General features: G+C 47.4%; 7 protein-coding genes across 7 annotated transcripts; 3 read left to right on the top strand and 4 right to left on the bottom strand.

The window, feature by feature from the left end:
* Positions 1 to 5,327: 5,327 nt before the first annotated feature.
* Positions 5,328 to 5,555, bottom strand: F5891DRAFT_955353 (uncharacterized protein; the record flags this gene model as incomplete). The annotated part of the gene is made up of 1 exon (XM_041375322.1): positions 5,328 to 5,555. One exon carries the CDS (start codon positions 5,553 to 5,555, stop codon positions 5,328 to 5,330), a length of 228 nt encoding a protein of 75 aa, XP_041224234.1.
* A 63-nt stretch (positions 5,556 to 5,618) lies between these two features.
* On the bottom strand, positions 5,619 to 8,533 carry F5891DRAFT_1237123 (uncharacterized protein; the record flags this gene model as incomplete). Its single annotated transcript, XM_041369655.1, has 10 exons — positions 8,028 to 8,533; positions 7,769 to 7,974; positions 7,528 to 7,710; positions 7,332 to 7,468; positions 7,139 to 7,270; positions 6,774 to 7,088; positions 6,595 to 6,726; positions 6,255 to 6,544; positions 6,168 to 6,206; positions 5,619 to 6,118 (listed from the first exon to the last, which is right to left on the bottom strand). Coding segments are annotated over exons 1-10 (1,961 nt in total), but the record flags the coding sequence as incomplete, so codon positions are not given.
* A 726-nt stretch (positions 8,534 to 9,259) lies between these two features.
* F5891DRAFT_981800 (uncharacterized protein) lies at positions 9,260 to 9,664 on the top strand (the record flags this gene model as incomplete). Its single annotated transcript, XM_041377155.1, has 1 exon — positions 9,260 to 9,664. The coding sequence occupies one exon, from the start codon at positions 9,260 to 9,262 to the stop codon at positions 9,662 to 9,664; it is 405 nt and encodes a 134-aa protein (XP_041224232.1).
* An 897-nt stretch (positions 9,665 to 10,561) lies between these two features.
* Positions 10,562 to 11,657, bottom strand: F5891DRAFT_1190746 (Sec20-domain-containing protein; the record flags this gene model as incomplete). The annotated part of the gene is made up of 5 exons (XM_041367354.1): positions 10,562 to 10,914; positions 10,969 to 11,075; positions 11,130 to 11,267; positions 11,329 to 11,420; positions 11,469 to 11,657. 5 exons carry the CDS (start codon positions 11,655 to 11,657, stop codon positions 10,562 to 10,564), a joined length of 879 nt encoding a protein of 292 aa, XP_041224231.1.
* A 682-nt stretch (positions 11,658 to 12,339) lies between these two features.
* Positions 12,340 to 12,868, bottom strand: F5891DRAFT_955286 (uncharacterized protein; the record flags this gene model as incomplete). The annotated part of the gene is made up of 4 exons (XM_041375313.1): positions 12,340 to 12,517; positions 12,573 to 12,652; positions 12,702 to 12,752; positions 12,800 to 12,868. The coding sequence occupies 4 exons, from the start codon at positions 12,866 to 12,868 to the stop codon at positions 12,340 to 12,342; spliced, it is 378 nt and encodes a 125-aa protein (XP_041224230.1).
* A 76-nt stretch (positions 12,869 to 12,944) lies between these two features.
* On the top strand, positions 12,945 to 15,328 carry F5891DRAFT_1043278 (cyclophilin-like domain-containing protein). The gene is made up of 13 exons (XM_041362132.1): positions 12,945 to 13,069; positions 13,122 to 13,167; positions 13,222 to 13,249; positions 13,307 to 13,380; positions 13,434 to 13,547; positions 13,609 to 13,674; positions 13,727 to 13,750; positions 13,809 to 13,836; positions 13,901 to 14,053; positions 14,101 to 14,189; positions 14,245 to 14,357; positions 14,404 to 14,504; positions 14,558 to 15,328. The coding sequence occupies exons 1-13, from the start codon at positions 12,995 to 12,997 to the stop codon at positions 15,090 to 15,092; spliced, it is 1,446 nt and encodes a 481-aa protein (XP_041224229.1). The 5' UTR covers positions 12,945 to 12,994; the 3' UTR covers positions 15,093 to 15,328.
* A 30-nt stretch (positions 15,329 to 15,358) lies between these two features.
* On the top strand, positions 15,359 to 16,151 carry F5891DRAFT_955308 (thymidylate kinase-domain-containing protein; the record flags this gene model as incomplete). The annotated part of the gene is made up of 3 exons (XM_041375314.1): positions 15,359 to 15,503; positions 15,556 to 15,664; positions 15,734 to 16,151. 3 exons carry the CDS (start codon positions 15,359 to 15,361, stop codon positions 16,149 to 16,151), a joined length of 672 nt encoding a protein of 223 aa, XP_041224228.1.
* Between the last annotated feature and the right edge of the window lie 125 nt (positions 16,152 to 16,276).

Below are 16,276 nucleotides of genomic sequence, written 5' to 3'. Positions count from 1 at the left end.
ACAGACTTTGCTCTCGGAGTGCTACTAACTTTCATTGGCCAGACATCATCGATGCCTTTGAGAGATCCCTACGCCGCATCGAATGGATGGATGCTATGTTGAATCAAGTCTTGGGCGCCATGAGTGCTGAAACTCAAGGCACCGAAGTTCGATGTCTCGAAACTGCTTGAACTTCACGGCGAGTCAACAGACGTAAGTAACTATGCCTGATCGCATAAGTTTGCTCTAGGAATGCTTGCCATCAGTCCGAATGCCCCCTCCGCACTCTCAACGCCTTGGCCAACCTTTGGCGCCACCTTGGCATGGTGCCGGCCGTCCTTTCCTCCTTCCGCAGTCTAAACATCTCCACCAGCTTTCGGCACCACCTTGGCGTGGTGCCGGCCGTCCTTTCTTCCCTCTGCGTGGTTTCAGCCTCCCTCCGCGTAGTCCCCGCCTCTCTTCGTGTAGTCCCTGCATCCCTCAACGTAGCCCCCACCTCCCTTCGCGTAGTCCTCGTCTCCTCGGGCCTTCGAGTAGTCCTCGTCTCCCTTTGAGTCCTCGCCACTCTCTGTTTAATCTTCTCCTCCCTCTTCTCCTTCTCCCTTGTGGCCGCTATCCGCCTTACACGATCAAGCGAACAATACAGCTGATCACGCGCACAAAATTAGTATCGCTGACCTGCACCAAACTGGTTCGGTGCATGGATGACTAATGCTCTCCCATGAGCCTAATACCCTAGAAATCACTACGAAACCATTTCCCTCTATTCTAAAGCCAGAATGCAGCTCAGACAAATATTTCATTTCATCTTTTCAATGGAACTCGGACAGGCTGAATATTTTTGTATATTTAATTCTGCGATGAATTTTGCTTAGTCATCCTCAACAATGACTCAGGCTGAATCCCACACATGTCAGGTGACTGTGAAAAATAGTTCTCGCATGGGTTACCCTGGGAAAACTTCCTCAAAACCCTAAATACTTGCCTCGCGTCATTTTCTCATTCAACAAAGTGACATCAGAACGGAACACCAATGATCATGAATATTTCTCTTGCAGTGCACAATCAGCCTGTCACATGACCCTTCAGTCACATGATGCTAAATCACATGATCTTAAGTCAGGTGACTTTTGATCCAAATCAAGTGATGACAGAACACTCAGCCCAAGCATGCTGACTAATGCTGACTAATTATGGTCTCATTTGGTGCAACATAAGCAGCCCCTGCAAAATGATTTTTGGTACCGCTGACTAAGCTCACCCCTCATAGATGGCGGGAAAACGTAGCACAGCCACCCTTTTTTTTGTATATAAGACCCAAATTTTTGCCCAAAGAAGAGAGCTTTTAAGCCCCACTTTCAGAATAAAATTGTGTGTGAAGTGTGATCATTGTCAACAACAGTGACCAGGGCTGTCAAGTACCTTCAGCAAAGTCATTGTAACCAGTAGTCAGCCAGCAACTTTCAGTAACCAGCAAGCCCCTAAGCTCATCAGCATCAGCATTCAGCAACACCCTTAGCTCATCACCACCAACGACGACCAAGACCTTGAGCTCACTGTGCTCAACGACCGACAGAACTTTTTTTTTGATTTTTCTTCTTTGATTTTCTAGTTTTCTTCTGTCTCTTTTTCACTTTCTTTTCTTTCGTTCTTTCTTTCTTTCTTTCTTTTTTTCTTTGTCTTTCTTTTCTGTCACTCTTTTGTTTTTCTCTTCTTTTTTTTTCATTCTTTCGCTCTTTCTCTCTCTTCTCTCTCTCTGTGATCCTCTCTCTTTCTTCTCTTTCAAGTTTCGGTGCTAAGCTTTCATTCATATTTTCAGAAGCTTTTGTGTTGTCTCTTTCGTCCATCTAGACTCCGAATAGTTTAGTGGGGAGACTTTAGGGATTGACAGTAACGCTTGACCTCACTCATCTGAGTAGTGATACTGAGCCAGGATCTTCCTTGTCTGCTAGACTTTAGTTGTTGAATAGGGGACTTGGTACTGAAACCAAGGACGTCCGTTCCTGATTCTGTTTAATACTCATCGTGAGTTCCTTGGCAGCAGGTTCAACAGTGAGCTAAGAGTTCTACTGAGCATTGATTAGTCTTGACCTTTGATTCTACCTGTTTGTGCTGAGGGGGTTGATTGCTGTAATTCCACACAACTCTTTCGAGATACGATTGTTACAAGGCATTGTTGTTGAAGGAAGGTTTGAAGAGGTGTCTTTCTTTCTTTGTTTCTTTTTGTCATCACCATACTGTTGGGTTGACTAGTTTTCTTTCGTCTTTCAATCACTGCCATACCGTTGGAGTGATTTCATTTCAGTTTCATTTTTGTTGGATTGATTGCATTGTTGCTGACCTTACAGAAGTACTGTGGTCTGACATAGCTTGGGAAGTGTAAACAGCCACCCACGAACGACCACGTTATCAGCCATTGGTATTTGTCTGAATCGCTGACCGTGGAGATATTTGTTTTTATAGGTGTTTATCTATAGATCATCTATCTAAGAAGACATCGCACGCTATGGGACATCAGGATGATCGACACACGTTATCCTGCGGTCCCATCTTTTCAGGTAAGTATTCTGATCGTCTTGCGATGTATATCTTCGTTAACGTATGGGATGATGGACGAGGGTTGATAGGATAGTCTTGATTTCCGTTTTCGGCGCAAGCGCCGCGCCTGTTCCAACTTCCTGTGTTTCGGTATTATGTAACGAGGCACGAGTGAAATGTTAGAGTAAAGTCTTCGAGTGAACAAGCCGCGATCATCGTTCGTCTTTGCACAGCTCTCGCTGCTCAATTATCTAGGTTTTCCTTCCTCAAAAGCGCTATGCGCCTTCGCCCAAAAACTCTCCATCATTCCTAGTTCCCAATAAGTCGATTTCACGCTAGTTAGAAATTTGCAGACAATGCAACTCTTATTACAACAATATCCGCGACGGTGTGAACCTCAAAGACTTACGAAACGTCTTAGATGACATTAAAATTGAGCCAATATTTGATAGGAACTGAGAAAGATCAGCGACGTCAACGCTAGTGAGCTTCCGTCCCTCACAGTTACGAAGATAGCGTGTTACGATTTTGTTACTAAGCGTCAAGCCAATCTCTAGTTGCTGTCGAGGGCTAAAGCCATTGTCCTGCAGAAAGTCTTAGATAACATTAAAATCAAAGCAATATTTGATAGGAACTGAGAAAGATCAGCGACGTCAACGCTAGTGAGCTTCCGTCCCTTACTAGTTACGAAGATAGCGTGTTAGAATTTTGTTACTAAGCGTCAAGCCAATCTCTATTTGTTGTCGAGGGCTAAAGCCGTTGTCCTGCAGAAAGTCTTAGATAACATTAAAATCAAAGCAATATTTGATAGGAACTGAGAAAGATCAGCGACGTCAACGCTAGTGAGCTTCCGTCCATTGCTGGCTGCGAAGGCCACTTGTTACGATTTTGTCACGGTCTCATCTAGCAAGTCTATGTTGGTGACCATCCATGGCTAAGTATGATCAAGTCAAATTTCTCGTGGTATACATAGTCATATTCGGTAGGAGCAGAATTACATCATCCTACAGCTACGACGGGTACAATTTCAAGGACTCATACGTTCACTGATGGCCTTCATATACTCTGATACCATGCTCTCATACCCTCCTCCACTTATCATGGCCTCTCGCCTTGCTTAGGTGTTCTTGTGCCTGTTTCCATGCTTTCACACTCTCAGCTCCATCACGTTTGCCTGTTAATCTTTGTTTAAAATAATCAAAAATCGATTTTCTGATTCTACTCAAAAGTATGTGACTGCATTTTGATTAGTGCGCACTGAAGTTGTATTTATAAGTCTCCAAAGAACGTGAGACTCGAAGAACCGGGAACATGAACATGGAGCACAATAGACGCCATACATGAGACTCGAAGGTCAGTGGCACCGTATTAGTAGCTATAGACGAGCTCATGAATAAAATCTCGGGCTCGATCATGGTTATCGCCAGGTTCTTTTCTATCCCCGTAGATTACGCCAAAGCAGATGGTGAATATTCGTGTGCAACCTCACAGGCACGGACGCCGTAGAGTTGGATTTGCCTTATCGTGTGTCATTCGCGATTCTTTCAAGCATCATCATGATGTTCACCCGCGAAAAGCAGTATCTTATGTCCTCCGCGACTGGCAAATGACCAATCAATTCCTCGAAGAGTTTAGCGAAGGCCTGCCATCATCATGGACTCGGTTTTACAACATCACCGTTGAAGTGCCCGATCTCCTCCACCTCGTTGAGTCTGTTAGAACACTGCCAAATCCATCCCATGCTGCAGTCTCGTCGCCTCAAGCCTCACATCTCTGGATCCAGGTCGATGAATTGCGAAGACAAGGAGCAGGGACGGTAGGCATAGTCAATTAGGTTCATTCACAGACCTGGTGTGCCCTCGGGAAGCGGAATCAGGTGGCGCAGCAGTTGATGACCTCAATTTGTGCTATCTCTATCTCTGCAGGCTCTCTGCGAGACACGTGTCTTTGGAATTCACCTGCGGTCGCCTCGAAGAACGGATGATTCGGTATCGGAAGACCCTTGAGAACAAACCGTTCTCTGCTCAGCGAACAAGATTTTACTCTCTTTGATCGGCAACTGAACATGAGCATGGCCGAGTGGAAAAAGAAAAGAAACTGTTGTCCAGCAGCTATCTGCTTTACAATTTGCACAGGGCGCATAGTTCCTTGGTCAATCAGTCTGAGATCCTTGAGCGAGTCTACCATAGGATCACTGCGTAAGTGATGTCAGGACGATTGGTGGTCAGCATGAACTTGTCCGTTGCATCAGATAAAAGCGTTGGTGAATTTCGATCCGCTGAAGTATCAACTGCGAAAGAGTCGCGGAGAAGAGACCCACAAGAACATTAATCGGAAGTTGGATCAGAACTTCAAGGAGCTTGCTGTATGCTGCACGGAACGGAATCTTCTCGCTCCTTGGGCTTCTCCAGCATGAAATGAAGTGTGCTTCGTCGATCGATGAAGAAAAAACTAGGGCGTGGCATGGGTCGACCCGGGTCATACCCGCACCCTATGACCTTTAAGTTACAGGGCAAGTCGCAGCCCAGGAATGTGTCCACCTTCCGGGGTAAAAATCGCTCTGGTGCAACAAACAGTTTACGAAAACTTTCTTGGGATACATGCATGAAAATGCTGTCCAACAGTCAACACTCTCACATACACTCAAGAGTATCTTGTCGTGATTAGTTGCGATCGAACGAATCCCTTGACCTGTAATCCAGAAAAACACGTCACGCGATGAGAGTAATTTCAAACATCCTGCGTACATAGTCTTTTGGAAGCAGCTTTAGAGATGTAACTGTAACAGCCATCTTGTCGAGGGAGAGAAGCTATGGTAAAATCATGCAGAATGTCTTTCCAGAGCCCATTGTAGCTTGAAGGATCACATGTCTTCCTGCAAGCAAAGATACGAGGGCCTTGAGTTGAAATAACTTCAGACGTCTGGTGTATTTCGAGACCAAATCAAGGCGCGCGGAGCTTCGAGTAGTTAATTGCTGGAACTGTATCGTTGAAAGCGTTTTTGTAAAGTCCGTTGGAAGTTGAGATTCAAAGTGCATATGGACATGGGTACTAATACAGAATTTGATGTTGAAACTCATGATTTGGGTTGGGTTGGTTATAAGTCCTGCTGGGTGTCTGTACACGGCACAAACGGCACTTGCAAATCTTTGAACCCCGTGCTTTGTCCAGGGGTCGCCGTCCGTGGCGGGGAATCCGGAACCACAGTGACCAATCTCTTGCGGATTCTCTTCCCCATTTCATCAGTTACATCCTGGAAGCGAACGATGATGTCCTCCCTATGGTCTTCTTGGTCTTCGTCGTCGTCGTCGTCGTCGTCGTCGCAAAGCTGCGATTCAAGTCTTCCGCCAGACGCCGCAATGATCAGATCAACGGGATCAGAAAAGTCGAAAGATGGATCGGAGGCAGTGGTTTTTTCTTGCATGAGGCTGTAGCTGGCAGCCAATATGGTGGCACCCCAGATCATGGTGAGCACCACAAGCAGAAAGATATACGTGTAGGATTGGCTTTGCCAGCCGTACGTCGTGATATACATAGTGCCGCTCGTCGACCTTGTCATATTCGACGGGACTCCCGAAGCAGAGTATCCGGATCGAAGTTGCTAGATACAGTTTTCAATGATATCCACGGAATTCATCAAGGTCGCTTACAGTAGAGGAGAACTCCGTAATACCACGCCAGTAATTTTCCTGCAAAGTAATCAGTCAAGTGATACCAGAGGAAGGGGGAAAATTTACAAGTTCGTTGTACATCACGGATACATTGCTCGAACCATACGCGGTTAAGAAGTCACCAATTGTATTCGTGCTTATGGCTTGGTTTATCAACGCTTGATAATTCATTATATTCACGATAGACTGAGATACAGGTAAATCCGAACTGCTTGTCGAACTGGAAGATGCGCCATTCCGATCGACAGATATGATGCCTCCATTATAAGTGACGTTGACAGTGGTCAGGTAGGGAACGACCTCGCAAACAATCGTTGGCAAAAAGCTGTACTTGTACAAGCCAGACATGAAGATATCTGCAAGCAGTTTACTCGCAAGATATCGAGGAATATAAGAAAAGCCGTACCAAACTTATATGGGTTGAATGCCGTCGAGTTCTGTGGGCTGGGACATACAACAGTGGGGAGAAGTCCCACTGTTGCATTGTCTACCTGACCGTTCGCGTTGCCAACGGTGAAGAAGGTTATTGAATTTAAGTCTGGAGCTGATCAGCCGCGGACGAGTTCATGGCAGAGATGAACGCACTTCCTGAACAATTCGCAACGGCGACCCACGTGATGAACGAGATATTCGAGCCCTTAGGTCCTGGCACCGGGTATGGGGTGAGTGAAAACGTATTCTGGCTGCGGTCGATCGGCTGACATGTAACATTTGCCGTGAGACCCTGCTGTGTCACAGTGTAGTTCTTCGCAATGCCTTGAGTGCCTGCATCGCGTCTGAGGTGTCCCCAGTTAAAACTGGTATTAACTGGTACCTGTCCACCAATGAACGCTAGGCCGACGGCAGAGCCCGACTGGGTTGATGATCCAGAGTACTCCTCTATCGCGGGGAGAACTCCACCTTTCGAGTTTCAAAGTGAGGACGTCATCTTTGAGTGGCGAGGTACTCACCAGTTGACTGATTGTATGAAACTCCGTTGAAGTTGAACATACTACTCGTTTCCACACCTCCTTGAACGCTGACCGCAGCAATACCACTGAGGAGAGCCAAGACACTGATGGTTTCAAACGCAGATGCTTGTACTAGAACGGTCCTTGAGCATCCCAACTGTCGCCGGTCATGGAGATTGAAGCAGTTACATACCGGAGTTCGCAGTGGAGTTGTAGGTATGAAGATCTCTACTCAACTGATTTAAAAATGCAACAGATCCCAAGTCCAGTTCCGTTCCGAACGTCTCCACAGGCCATTGAACAAGGGTGGGTAAGAGGAAAGTGTTCCAACTGTACAAACCAGCGTCAAACACATCTCTGCTAGTTTCATTATCAAGAATAGTGCAGACCTCGTGCTTAGAAATGTGACCATCGCATAGACCACCAACGTGAGGAGCGACAGCTTTAGAAATCTCCATCGCAGTACCCAGGTCGTCCTGCTCAGCGCTATTGCAGTACGAAGCTTGAACAGTGTAATTGATAGCCCAGAAAGGTGGTGCCGAAGGGCTTCTTTGAGGGCAAATGTGAAGAACCTGTACAATAAATACAGAAGGGTAGTATTTCGGATTGGATGTGTAAAGGAAGACACACATCGAAGTAGTGATCGACAAGGCAGTTGAGATCAACGTAACTATCAAGGTCAACACGGTCGGATGCTCTACGATCAAATGAACGGCATTATCAGGTAGTGCGAGAACCCCTGTGTACAAGATTGCTCCAGTGAAGCCCCATGCAAAACCCATGATCACAGTCTGACCGAATATAGTGAAGAGGAGCAGAGAAGTCGCACTCATACGCTGCGAGAAGACCCAATCAACGAGGCCCTGGAGAGTAATAAAGGTTGGCTCACAATTTGGACAAAGTCTGCGAAGTGCATCCTGAAGGTAGGAACGGGGGACGGCGATGAGAACCTCTGTCCGACATCTTAAATATTGCTGCAGGGCGCTATTAACTCGGTGCGTATCATGGAAGGCAAGAAGCGAACATTGCGATCTTTGGACTGCAATACGGGTTGATCCATGATGATTTTGAAACAGACTTTCATATCAGAACCCCAACTTGACATTTAAATTTAGGTCAAGCAAGGTTTCTGCCAATGCAAGGGGCTGTTCTGGGGTTCCTGTGTAGCAGGAGGTTCATGACCGTCACCCGCATGCCACTGACTGTTTTCAGCAAGGAGATAATTTTTTTCCTCCTTGCTGAGGCCACTGTCCATGCCAAAGATTCAGGCGGCAGAGCATGCTGCAGTGGTGGAGGACAATATAAAGCCAATGATATATTTTGGAGTGTCCTATGACAATTTTAGTGCTGCAGCGCAAAGCGAGAAAGATAAGGTACTCTATGCAGTGCGCGAAGTTCGAACGAATGATTGATACTTGCTAAAATTCAAACTCCGTTGCCTCGCCTGCTACGCTGAACGGTGAACGATTTTAATTGCTACGGATACTCGACTCGTCCGTGATTAATGCTGGCTGGTCCCGAGCCTAAGCTCGTGTACATGTCTTTCCCCAATCACAAAACTGTCAGCAACTCCCCATTCCTATGTAAGGTCATGTGATTATCGATAGTAGAATTTTGCTGATGCACTGTATATTGCATTCAAATCTGTCCACCAGTTGGCAAGCAAAGAGGAAATGAAGTCCCAGAAAGTTCAAGCAGCTTAATTATTATGAAAGGTAAAGATGGGGCTTCCAAAATCAGTTGGCCGATTTCGGGGTTCTTGACAGACGTATGGCCCTGATTTATTTTCGTCCAGGGATGAACAACCCCCGACAGAGACTTCCGAGTCAATGAGTGTCATCTCGCGTCACCACATTGCAAGAGGACATCGCGTACTCATTGTTGGGTATCTTCGGTGTCCACCTACCTGTAATCTACGGGGAGAAGAAGAAGAACGCGCTCGGACGACTCTTGCAGGAGATCATGGCTCGGTCGGGAGACCTCGACTGGATCAGACAACCTTCCGAGTTCAATAGCTGTCTTCCAGCTTATATCACTTCTTACGCCACTCCTCCACGTGCCGTTCCATCTTTGTCCGAAGATCAGATTCAGATAACTATCTCTTCCCTGTGAGAAAATCTCATGGTTTTGAATTTGGCTTCGGAACTTTACGACCGGCTTGACAACACGGGCGCTGCTCGTTTCTCGAACTGCAGACTAGTACATCTACCTTGCATGGTATTCCGTGTCACACAAGTCAGTCTGAGCTATAGTACATCCCAAGAAACTCGATATGAAGTCAAGGCAGACGGGCTTGATGACCTGCTGATCACCACCAAAAAGCCGATCGTCCAGTTCCTGCGGACAAGGCCCACTCAACAAACCTTCGTGCTCATCAGTCCCTGGGATCGGTCTCTCCTCGAGTTATTAGACTTTGTAGGTCTTCAAGACGATACAGAGAGCGAAGGGGATGATTGGATGCCGCCCTCGTCTCCATCTGACGACTCGCTTAGCCGTTCTGTTGTAAATCAGGAAGTGGATGGCTAGATTTGCGAGTATTGCAGTTGGTTGTTCGCCTTGAGCAGCCTTTTGGCGCATTTTTACTAGCGCGGTAGCGCGGCAGCGTGATGGAGAATACAAAAGGGTCGCGTCGGATCGTGATCTCATTGCGCAGGTCAAAGATGTGGCTTCTGTCCGGGACCTGATGCACGTCAAGACGATTGAAAAACTGTTGATGCATTTTCCTTTGAAGATTAGGGATCTGAGGGGTTTTCATTGGTACCTTCGTATATGTCATACTACATGCATGTGTATTGGACTAGTTTTCTTTCAAAGCAGACCCTGGAGATCTATCTGCAGCATTTCCACGTCCGATGGCACTAGACTAATGTCTCGTGCTCATCACCTGCCTGCATGCATATTGGTGCTGGGATTCAACTTAAGCTCTAAGTCTCGTCACTTCCCGATGTACCACCCTTCGTCTTCTAGAAGTGCGACAAGTTGATTTAGTTATCCATAAGTCAGTGTCAGGCATATGCATTCGGTGAATTTCGGTCACTAGTGGTACATCTCGAAAGCCTGAAAATATGCACTCAGCCACCCCCACGGCCCCATTAACAGAACAACAGTCAAACAAAATAAAGTTCGATAAGAAAGAAAACTCACGAACGCAAATCATGCCTTGACAGAAGCTTGGCCCCAGGCCTCAACTACTGGACCGTGATTTAAGATTCTTGGACAAAATTTTCACCTACGTCGGGGAATACCAATCCAGAAGATATTCCATATCGCGGAGAGAATGATGCTCGTCTGGGATAGACCCAGTCCAGGTCTGAGTTGCACATGCTATGGTTTGGTATGGAGAAAACAAGGGTAAAGAGGTGTTCTTACCGCACATGATACCGCCGCTCGTACAATGATGAAGGCAACATCTCATACATCTATTCAAATACCAGATGAGACGTCCTCCACTACGTGGTTTACATTCAAACCAGTAGTGGCGGCCGACACACTCGTTACAACCTCCCCAGCCTTCTGCACTACCCCGCGCGTACTCGAACCAGGGCTTGGGAATATTCTCGTCCAGAACAAGGCGATACGTAGCCCGTGGTCAACGATGCGCTGCTTGATGATAAAGAGGACCACGAGGCCGAAAAACACGAGGCCAGATATAATGAGGATACGGTCGAGCCAGTCGGTCTTTTCGAGTGCGGTAATGAGTTGTTTGGAAGTGCCCAGGATGAGATCGAGCTTGTCGTGCGTTGTGGATGTGGATTGGATAGTTGCGGTGGATGACTCTGTGTGAAGCGGACAGTAGGTATTAGAGAAAAAAGATACCATTGAAAACTTACCTAGTAGTTGACAAGACATAACACTGCGCTCGAGTTCTTTCTGCATCAGTCCAATGGTTCGTTGAAGCGCTTCGGTGACATCATGATTGGCTTTCGTGACGTCTTCGCTGTAGGTCACAAGTTAGCTGTATGGGAGGGTATGAATGCATCAGCATACGAACGTTATTTTTTCGCTCGAGGAGCTTGTACTTTTCGGCCAAACGGCAGGGGACCTCAATAACTCCTCTCGCTGCGACCGACTTTTGGAGTCAATCGCGTGTTTCGACGCTAGGACTGCTGCTCGAGCGTCCTTGCGTAGACTGATATCAAGAGAAACAGACGTGTCAGAGGGTGGAAAAAAATACTGAAACGGTTACATACCTTATTAATGAATCACGAAAAAATTCGACTCTTCTCCTCAGCTCTCTCCTCGCCCGCTCAGTCCTGTGGTCGTCAACCAGGACATCCAGTTCCTACAAGTAGTGAGTATGGATTGAACCTAAAAGCGTGAACTGACGTACTTCAATTTGCCTCACCAGACCTTCGATGTCCTCCCTCACCTCTGCAGCACATGCTTGTTGCGTGGTCAAAGAACCTGTACACGCCCTCAGACGAGGAATCTGGAAGGTCGACAGGTCGTTGTGGTGCCGTTCGATTGACTCGATTAAAGAGAGTGCTTCAGTGTCTGTCGTTGTCGGAATAGGCGGCATGATGTTTGAAGGCGGACGCTACATAGTACAAATACAAATACAGCGGGCCTTAGGATTTTGCTGCATCGTACGGATTCGTACCGACGCTTCGGGTGTGCGGCAGTGGCTGTGCACCACCACCTCCGTGGCATACGGACAGAAGGCAAGCAAGCGGCAGTGTCTCAATGCTGCATTGCCCAACTTTGTTTGTATCTATTCTCAACACTCCCATCTGGCAGCCGTGAGGAAAGTTGAAGCCTCATGTAGTCTTTCTGTCAAATAAATCAGCCTGAGGTCGTCCGACTCATGTCGTTTCGGGTCGTTCGACTGGGACTCTTTCGGTCCACTACAATAACCTCTCACGGGCCCCTGAAAATATTCTTTTGGCAAGTAAAACGGATTGGGGGAAAGAGCGAATCTCGATTGAGTATGATCGGGAGTGACGGAAAAGCAAACAAGAACTAGAGAGCGATACATATGTTCTTGACTTGATGCTGGTTATCCTCGCCCAATTATCATACCGGGCCTACGCACTTGATGACAACACCAATGTCTGACTCGAGGCGTGATAGTCCAAGGAGCTGTCACGTAGTATGGCCAGGAGTTCTCGACCAAGGAGATAAAGACAGGCAACCATCCTTAGGTGGTCGCTACGGGGTATATGTGAGCATTGAGGGAAGAAAACTCGATATGACCGTCGCACCTAAGTATCTATCGGCATGGCGTGTGTAGAAATCGGTGTTCTTTTCCCTTCTCGCCCAAGTCCAGCAGCTCTTTCTGCTTCTTCTATCGTATATGCAGGCTCCTTCAAGATTTTACACCGTCGTTTGTGCACTTTGCCCCTCCAATGTGACTGGAGCGCGGTATCAGTCTCAAAGTATCTTTTTGACGAGATGATCAAATTGACCGAGAGAATATGGTAACAGAACAACTTACTTTGCACATTCAACGCAGTAATGCTGGCCAAGGCCAGGTTTCTCAAGGTCAATCGGCTGTGCTTCAAGAGCAACTCGATTCTATGTGGGAGTTGAGATGGAGCGCATGAGCTGAAGAGATTTTTAGTACCTTCGGGTCTAGATCAATGAGCTGAATTTGATCGAGATCTTTTGTGCGAGCCTATTGAGAGTCAATAAAGAAACAGAGACCAGAAAGCATGTGCATACCCTCGTACGGGATGCGCGATGCACGTCGCGTTGTGCATGATGTGTACGAGATCTCCGTACCCGACCCATGATGTATGCAAAAAACCTGTCTGACTAACAAATTCACCGAGTCTTACCAGTTGAATTCCCTTTTTAGGGTTGTCCACTCAGTACGCGCGCAACCAGAACTTAACTTGACCTCACTCGCAAACAGCAATGGCACTCCCAACAAATGGGCGAGTGATAATCGACACAACTGCAGGAGAAATTGAAATTGAACTATGGTCAAAGGTGTGCACTGCATTCGTGGAGTATCTGACTTGGTTGCTGAGCGCACACCCAGGAAACACCAAGAACATGCCGGAACTTCATCGCACTCGCGCTAGAAGGTTAGGAGTTGATTTTGTTCTGAAACCGAGGCGCCCAACTGATTCGGAGGTTAGGTTATTATGACGGCGTCATCTTTCACAGGTTAGTACCTTGCTCCGAGTCAGCGTACTTGGAAAGGGTCCCTAAATTTCCTTGCAGAATCGTACCAGGTTTTCTAGTCCAAACCGGTGACAAAACAGGGACAGGTGGAGGAGGGGAGTCATTCTATGGAGGTGTGTCTTTTTCGTGGTTTACCTTGATGCATGGTCACAATACTTGGCCAAAGAACCATTCGAGGATGAAATTCACCCGCGATTGCGGTATGCTCACCGTGGGCTTGTCGCTATGGCCAACAATGGAACGAAGAATTCTAATGATTCTCAGTTCTTCATTACACTTGGTGAGAAACATCTCAGTGAGACTTGGGAGTTGAAGGTCTTGACGTCACTCCTGTGGCACAGACAGAGCGGATGAATTGCATGGCAAACATACATTGTTCGGAAGGGTAATTGGGGACACCGTGTACAGTACGTTTGGAGGTTAGACATGGTTTCACATTCCTCACTTATTTTGGCTTAGACGTCATGAAAATCGGAGAGATGGGTAGGTGATTTTTGTTCCGGGGGGTTCGGTCTACTAACATTAATTCACCTTCTTCCAGAGATTGGTGAAAATGAACGACCCGTGTAGTAGGTTTGACACAAACTTGTGGCTACCTTTTCCTCTCAAAGCTCACTAGCCTTCATCATCCAGTCCGCCCAAAATCCAGTCGATAACGATAGTCGACAATCCATTCCCAGACATTATACCCCGAATCACTGCTGCCGAGAAGCGTGCTCAGCAGCGAGCTCGAGAAGCTGGCCAGCGTGAACGAGAAGAGGCTGAACGTCGGAGAGGTGCTAAAAAGTGAGTTAGGAATTGTAATTTATGCTTGTGTTGATGACTCTGCGAAGAGATGTAAAGCTTTTGAGCTTTGGCGGAGAGCAGGATGACGAAACGGAACCCGTAGCGTTTAAGAAGAAAAATATTGCACGGCCCGACTGTGAGTTTACTCGTCAACGAGCACGCAAAAACTACAGCTGAGCAGAAGGTTGCAGTGGTCGACAATCCTGATGCCGCAGGCATTCCGATGCCAGAATCCCTACTCGGCCCTCCGAAGAAATCCGACGAACCACCTCGGGAGCGTGCATCTGAGAAGGAATCATCCAAGGTACATACTTTACAGCTACTGCCGAATAAGGAATAACACAGCCTAGCATCAGCACGAGAAACCTTCAAAAAGTAGTAAATCCGAGGGTGCAGATAAGGACATCAAGAAAATTCGTGAAACACACGCAAAAGAGAAGGCTTCCGGAAGGTTTTTATATCTTCTAGCATTTTGTGCTCCAAGTTGACACATGACTCTAATAGTGACGCCCGACGTACTGAAATTGAGCAGATGGAGAGCGAGATCCGCCGACTGACGCGCAAACGAGAAGGCGGTGAGGATAGCGACGAGGAAGCTGCGCGAAAGAAGGCCAAACCAACAAAGTCCTATCTCGAGGAAGAACTTGCCAAGTACTCCAAGGGGCGGGGATTGCAGAAGAAAGGGAAGGGCAGGAAGGATGAGGGTGATGTCCTAGCTGCTTTGAACAGCTTCAGGGGACTGTTACAGTCAAACGCGAACTTGGAGATGGAGGACGGTACAGAGGAGGGCGATCGTGTGGGCGACAGTGGAGGCGGAATCGTCCCTGGTGGAGAGGATCCGGGCATTGAGGTGGACGACGACCGCGGATTCATTGGCCATGCTCTGCACTTCCCGAAAGACGATGGGGAAGAAACGAGGAAGGCTGAGAAAGATTATGAGGTTATTGACCCTCGTCAGCGTGGTGCAAGGGCACGGGAAGAGGAGCGGGAGAGGAAACGAACTGCGATGAAGGGAAAGAACGGGCGCGGCCGTCGGTGATACACCGTCCTTTGGCGCCGCCCGCCTTTGTGCTCAAAAGCACTGGTGCTACTGGATCATCCTTGTGTACCTAGGGATATCATCTCATCACTGATCTAAACGCGTGCACAACGCGTCTGACTGTCTCGGCGAGGTTACAGAACAACGCTAAAGCTATTTGTAATGATCAGTGACTTTTGATGTACTATATAGTACGTGCTAATTAGGCAGAAAGAATACTAATCAAGGATGCGGGCACTCTGAGAACTCATATTACAACAGCACTCATGTCAAGCTCAAAACGCGGTGCATTCATTGTCATCGAGGGACTAGATAGATCTGGAAAAAGTACCCAAGTCTCTCTCCTCCGCGACCGTCTACAGGACGCGGAAAATGCAGGGCCTACAAAGGTAGTCATGCTACACTTCCCCAGTACATTTCTAGTCCAATTCCCCACTCAAACTGAATACAAATGCATTCCCAGTCCGCACGACAGCCATCGGGAAGATGATCGACGCGTACCTCCATTCCGAATCTGAGCTAGACGACCACACCATTCACCTCCTCTTCTCTGCTAACCGCTGGGAACTTGCGTGAGCACAATTACTGCTTTTGCCATCCCTTCGCGTTCAATGACACGGTCTATATTTCTCTGCGCACAGATCTACGATTACAGCTCATCTTGCACAAGGGACGACCGTCCTCGCTGATCGATACGCGTTCTCTGGTATCGCGTTTTCAGCTCGTAAGGGACTACCGTACGAATGGTGTCGTGCTCCCGACGTTGGACTGCCCGCGCCAGACCTTACACTATTCCTTAATATCAGCCCAGAGGTTGCAGCTACGAGGGCTGGATATGGGCTAGAGAGGTATGAGAAAGAAGAAGTGCAGAAAGGCGTGAAGCAAGTCTTCGATAAAATTGGGCGGGAGATGCAGGAAGACGGCGGGAGTGAGGGCAAGTGGGTGGAGATTGATGCAGGGAAGACAAAGGAAGAAGTTGCAGAAGATCTCTGGAAAGCGGTCGAACCGCTTGTCAATGGCGTTCAAGGATCTATCGGTAGGCTATGGGAAAATCTCTAATCCCCGATACCCAAGGCTGGTCCCACTGCAGCTTTGTAAAATAATCGAGAGCCAATATTACATGCCAACATCCGAGGAAAGAGACAATAAGCTCCGTGCTGTAAAAAGTTGTGTTGTTTATTTCA

This window comes from Suillus fuscotomentosus, assembly GCF_016647785.1.
Source record: "Suillus fuscotomentosus strain FC203 chromosome Unknown F5891scaffold_38, whole genome shotgun sequence".
NCBI lineage: Eukaryota > Fungi > Basidiomycota > Agaricomycetes > Boletales > Suillaceae > Suillus > Suillus fuscotomentosus.
This window is presented reverse-complemented; position numbering and strand designations above follow the sequence as displayed.

Excerpts from the sequence above, each read along its gene's own strand:
- F5891DRAFT_1043278 (XM_041362132.1), top strand. The coding sequence starts at position 12,995 with ATGGCACTCCCAACAAATGGGCGAGTGATAATCGACACAACTGCAGGA. Across the intron at positions 13,548-13,608 it reads TCAGTTCTTCATTACACTTG|ACAGAGCGGATGAATTGCAT; the intron begins GTGAGAAACATC and ends CCTGTGGCACAG. Across the intron at positions 14,190-14,244 it reads AAATATTGCACGGCCCGACT|TGGTCGACAATCCTGATGCC; the intron begins GTGAGTTTACTC and ends AGAAGGTTGCAG.